At 45.7% G+C, this 5,659-nt stretch overlaps 1 protein-coding gene across 2 annotated transcripts in view; it reads right to left on the reverse strand.

Moving 5' to 3' along the window:
* Window positions 1-324: 324 nt before the first annotated feature.
* Window positions 325-5,659, reverse strand: part of PXMP4 (peroxisomal membrane protein 4) — a 19,105-nt gene continuing 13,770 nt past the window's right edge. For both annotated transcript variants that reach the window (XM_014586121.1, XM_006144015.3), the window contains exons 2-4: window positions 3,706-3,768; window positions 3,112-3,310; window positions 325-768 (exon numbers count right to left, since the gene is read on the reverse strand). In XM_014586121.1, coding sequence (XP_014441607.1) covers window positions 505-768; window positions 3,112-3,310; window positions 3,706-3,768 — 526 coding nt within the window. In that variant the 3' untranslated portion in view covers window positions 325-504. The remainder of the gene's footprint in view (window positions 769-3,111; window positions 3,311-3,705; window positions 3,769-5,659) is intronic.

The raw sequence follows: 5,659 nt of genomic DNA on the forward strand, positions 1-5,659 counted from the left end.
CACTGGGTCCGGGACACGAACCGCGGTTGACTACGTGGGAGTCCAGCGACATAACCATTACGCTAACTGCTAATTCCCCTGAGAAGCTTTTAAAAAGTACTTGCAACCTACTACCCCTCAGCAAGGAGCCTTCTCTTAAATAAGGACAGCGGAAAAATGAACATGCCCACTGGAAAGAGATCTCAGGGCCCTACCCTGACCTCAAAGACTCCTGAGGCCCGAGGGGGTGGGGCTTGCTCTGGTCTCAGAGGTCAGGAGCAGAACTGGAACCAAGCCCAACACTCTGCAGCCATTTGTTCCACCATTCAAGAGTATCTACCGGGATTTGCAAATCAGAGCTTTTACTTTGGAAAATGGAACCCTGGGACAACACCAGTTGGAGTCTGATGCCATGATCTGGAGAAGGCAGGATCTTCTGGGAGGGTCTGCTGATGGAGCACAACCTTGGGCCACTGCCTGGAGCCTACTGGAGTGGAGAAGCTGCCATAGGCACCTTGGGCTGTGTTACTTGGAAGGGTGACTTTTGTTGTAGATTAGGAAGTCTGAGATGTCGTGCCACACGTTGCTGTCCTCATAGAGATACGTCATGGAAGACTGCAGCGAGGGCTGCAGCGTGGATCGGTGATACTCAAAGAGCCACAGCACCAGCCCCCACAACACCCCGGTGAATACCCGGAATGAATCTCGCTTGGGTTCAGGGATGTAACCCTTCTCTATGCCCAGACGGCACAAGGCAAAGAGGACACGTGACAGCAGGTACATGCTGATCTGCAGAGGGAATGACAAAGATTAGTGGTAGACACAGCTGCTAAAACTCTCTTCCCACCTACCCCTGGGCACTGGGCACCTAGTGTGCGCTGGATCAGTGTTTTCCTTTCCTTTCCTTTCCTTCCCTCTCCCTTTCCTTTTCTTTTTCTTTTTCTCTCCCTTCCTTCCTTCCTTCTTTCCTTCCTTCCTTCCTTTCTCTCTCTCTCTTTCTTTTTTGTATAGTGGGCACATGGGCTCACCAGAGAGACACAGAGAAGGAGAAGAAAGCACCCCTCCACTCCATGGGGAATGGCCACACCACAATCCCTTCTCCTCCATTCTCCTTTTAGGATTTTGGACACACGTGCATACCCACCTGGCGTGTTTCTCAAGCCTCTAGGTCAGGGATTTTGAACCATGCGATTGCCCATGTGGGATTAGGCTGCCCCAACCACCACGCCATGGAGCTGGCCCTGGATGGGTGTTTTTCAAAGTTCATGGGCAAGATCATTTGAAGTGGTATGTAGCAGACATTTTTTTATATAATTTATTTAACTTTATTTATTTATTTATTTTTAATTTGACCAGAGAGAGACAGAGTGAGTGAGATAAAAAGAGAGAGAGAGAAAGTGAGAAAGCAAACTGCCAGGTCCAGGATTTGAACCGTGGTTGGCCATGTGGGAGTCCAGCAGCCTTAACCACCATGACACCTACCAGCCCCTGTAGTAGATATTTTAATAGCACTATTTAGGCCTTTCATTTATTATTTTTTATTCAAAATTTGAAAAAACTGAATACTTTTATGGGTTTCAAAACCAAAAGGTAACTTGACACCAAAAGCATGACGTACAAAAGGAAAAACTGATAAATTGAGCGTCATCAAACTTTAAGTTTTTCTCTGTGAAATCTAGTGTGTGGAAATAAAACACACACACACACACACACGAGAAGCTATTTACAACATACGCTTGGTCAAATTAAAATAAAGGAATGAATAAATAAAATAAATATTTGTTTTAAAAAAAGAAATATGGATGTTTTAATTCATTTAATAGATATGAAGAAACTTTTTTTTTCTTTTTTTGAGAGATTTTTTTGCTATAGAGTGTGTTGGCTTGCCAGAGAGACAGAAAGAGGCAGAGAGACAGAAAACGAGAAATCACCCCCTGGGGGATGGCCATGCCACAATCCCTTCTCCTCCATTCTCCTCTCAGGATCTTGGTCATGTACACACACGTGCCCAGCGTGAGTTAAGTCACTGGGTCTGAGAGTCCAGCAACGTAGTAGCCATTACACTATCTGCTGGTCTCTGAAGAACCTTGTTTTAATTAATCATTTTATCTAACTTTATTTGTTGTTTTTTATTTTATTTTATTTTAATTTGACCAGAGAGGGAGAAAGCGAGAGAGAGAGAGAGAGAGAGAAAGCAACCCACCAGGTCCAGGACCTGAACCACAGTTGGCCATGTGGGAGTCCAGTGCTCTTAACTACCATACCACCTGCTAGCCCCAATATGAAGAACATTAGAGGTGTGGTCACAATCTCTGAAAAACAGATCAAACTCTTAAACTCATTGCATTCTAGATATGTTTGTAAATAAACTTATTACCTGAAAAAAAATTCTCAAAACTCAACAGTATAAAAAGAAACAATCCTGGGGACGATCAGATGGCATAATGGCTAGATCGCTGGATTCCCATGTAGTTGATGGGGGTTTGAGTCCCAGACCCAGTGGCTTAAACTCATGCTGGGTGCATGTGTATGCATGCGCAAGATCCGGAGAGGGGAATGAAGGAGAAGTGATTGCGGCGTGATTGTGGCGTGGCCATCCCCCCTGGGGGGGTGATTTCTTGCTTTCTGTCTCTCTGTCTCTCTGTGTCTTTCTGGCAAGCGCACGTGCCCTATACCAAAAACCTCTCAAAAAAAAAAAATTACCATTGATTTTTATCATTCATCATCATTTCATAAAAAAGGGAATTCTAACCCACAAAATGAGCAAGTCACACACAGAGTAAGAGACAATTTTTAACCGTAGTAAGTTTTGTTTTATAAATACCTTTCTTCAGGGTTACTTCTCCCTTCATTTCACTGCTGTGTTTGGTTTTGTTTTTAAATCTTTGCCCCAGAGAGTAACAGGCACATAGATTTGGAGAACACTAGGATTCTAATTACAGGCTGCTTGGTTTACAGATGGGGAAACCGGGGAAGGGGGTGTCCTTCCCAAGCTCACACAGGGACTGATGAATCACAGACCTCAGGCATGCAAGGGACCCAAGAGCTCATCTCCTTCAATCTCCACCCCAGCTCTATACAGGAACCACACGCTGCCCCCTAGTTCCAGAAATCTTATGGGAGAAGCCTTACCTGGCTGTTGATGTTATTGTTTTCTCCAAAGATCAGGAAGCCCCCGATGAAGGCAGCCAGGAATGGGTGCACCTGGTTGGTCTTGCCCTGCACATGGGACTGCAGGGCATAGAGGCCCTTGTAGGTGAACACAAAGTAGGCCAGGTTCCGCGAGTGAGTGTACGTGGCCTGCAGGATAGCACGCAGCTTCTCCTGGAGGCTACACAAACACAGGGAGACCCCATGAACACAGGCCCCTGTACCTATAATCCCAACAACTCAGGGAGGTTGAGGCAGAAGCATCGTGAGCTCCAGCTCATGGCTACATGGTGTGGAATGGTGGCGGGTTCTGTGTGCCAAGGGAACCTCGGGGTGGACACAGAAGGGATACAGCTGGGGCCTTGCTACAGAGGCCCTGAAGGCCAGTTTTGGAAGTGGGCCTCTTTGTAGGACAGTGGGAGTACTCAAGCAAGGACAATAGGATCAGAGTTGGACTTTAGGAGGTGTGGCAGGAGGACAGGCTAGGTCCAGCTGGGAAGCTACTACAACTATCCTGGCACTGAGAGCTGACCACATGTCCTCCTAGTTTGAATGATATCCAGAGAGGGTGGGTACCTGCCGCTCCGGAAGAGAAAGGTCATGACCAGCGCATGGGGGGCCCGGATTTTGACTCCATAGCTATAGAAACAGAAGAAAACAGTTACTATGGTAGCACTGTGTGTGAATCACAGCTTCTTTCTGGGCTATTCCCTATATTTGGCTCCTCAGGACCAGCAGATGGCGTAATGGTTATGTCGCTGGACTCCCATTCGCATCCCAGACTCGGCAGCTTAAAACTCATACTAGGTGCGTGTGCGTGTGTGCCCAAAATTCCAAGAGAAGAATGGAGGAGAAGGGATTGTGGCATGGCCATCCCCCTGGGGGGGTGATTTCTTGCTTTCTGTTTCTCTGTCTCTCTGTTTTTCTGGTGAGCGTAGGCATCCTATAGCAAAAACCTCTCCAAAAAAATTTTAAAAATAAATAAAAAAAGAATGGAGGAGAAGGGATTGCAACACGGCCATCTCCCCAGGGGATGACTTCCCGCTTTCTGTCTGTTTTTCTGGCAAGTGCACGTACCCTATAGTAAAGATCGTTCTCAAAATAAATAAATAAATGATATTTGGCTCCTCTCCCCATGCCTAATACCCTCATCCCTAATTCATTTTTTGTTATTTAACTGTCAGAAAAATCATGACACATTTTTGCATAGAAAAATACATCATGACTCTTCTGATGACAATCTAATAATATTAAAGTCCCAGGGACCCACCTTTAGTGCTATTCTTTTCACCCATGGGCCTGCCTTGCTGAGCTCCACATTATACTGCAGGGCCTCTGTCCGGCTCCACCCCCACCCCAATTCTTTTCTTTTCGTTTTTTTAGAGAATGATTTTTGTTATAGAGTACATGCACTCGCTAGAGAGACAGAAAGTGAGAAATCACCCCCCAGAGGGGATGACCATGCTGCAATCCCTTCTCTTCCGTTCTCTTCTTGGGATTTTGGGCACGCACGTGCCAAGTTTTATTTTAAGCCACTGGGTCCAGAATTCAAACCATGGTCAACTACTTGGGAGTCCAGTGATGTAACCATTATGCCATCAGCTGGTGTTCCATCCCTAATTCTTTCTCTTTTTTTGAGAGATTTTTGCTATAGGGCACATGCATTTGCCAGAAAGACAGAGAGAGAGACAGAGAGACAGAAAGTGAGAAATCACTCCCCCAGGAGGGATGGCCACCATGCCTTCCCCTCTATTTTCCTCTCGGGGTTTTGGGCACTCATGCACACAGGCCCAGCATGAGTTTAAGCTGCCAGGTCCGGGTCGTGAACCATGGTCAACTACATGGGAGTCCAGTGACATAACCATTATACCATCTGCTGGTCTCTCCCATCCCTATTTCTTTTTCTTTTAAAGAATTATTTATTTGAGAACCAGCAGTTAGCGTAATGGCTATGTCGCTGGACTCCCACGTAGTCGACCGCAGTTCGCGTCCCGGACCCGGTGGCTTAAAACTCACGCTGGGCGTGTCTGCATGCGTGCCCAAGATCCCGAGAGGAGAATGGAGGAGAAGGGATTGTGGTGTGACCATCCCCCCTGGGGGGTGATTTCTCGCTTTCTGTCTCTATGTCTCAAAAAAAAACCGGTGAGCGCACATGCCCTATAACGAAAAACCTCTCCAAAAAAAAAAAAAAAGAATTATTTATTTAAATTTATTTATTCATTTTTATTTTATTTTATTTTGATCAGACACACACACACATGCATGCATGCAGAGAGAGAGAGAGAGAGAGAGAAAATGAGAAAGCAAGCCTCCAGGCCTGGGACTTGAACTGTGGTTGGCCATTTAGGAGTGTCCAGCACCTTAACCACCACACAACCTGCTGGTCCCCTCCATCCCTATTTCTAATACCACTTTGGGAGGAGAAATAATTCTCGCTCTTCAGGTAGATCTAGGTTCAAATCCTAGCCCTGACATTTTGATATTATGGGCTTGTCATTATTTTCTTTTTTAAAAAAGATTTATTTATTTA

The sequence above is a fragment of the Tupaia chinensis genome, unplaced genomic scaffold (genome assembly GCF_000334495.1).
Source record: "Tupaia chinensis unplaced genomic scaffold, TupChi_1.0 Scaffold000115_1, whole genome shotgun sequence".
NCBI lineage: Eukaryota > Metazoa > Chordata > Mammalia > Scandentia > Tupaiidae > Tupaia > Tupaia belangeri.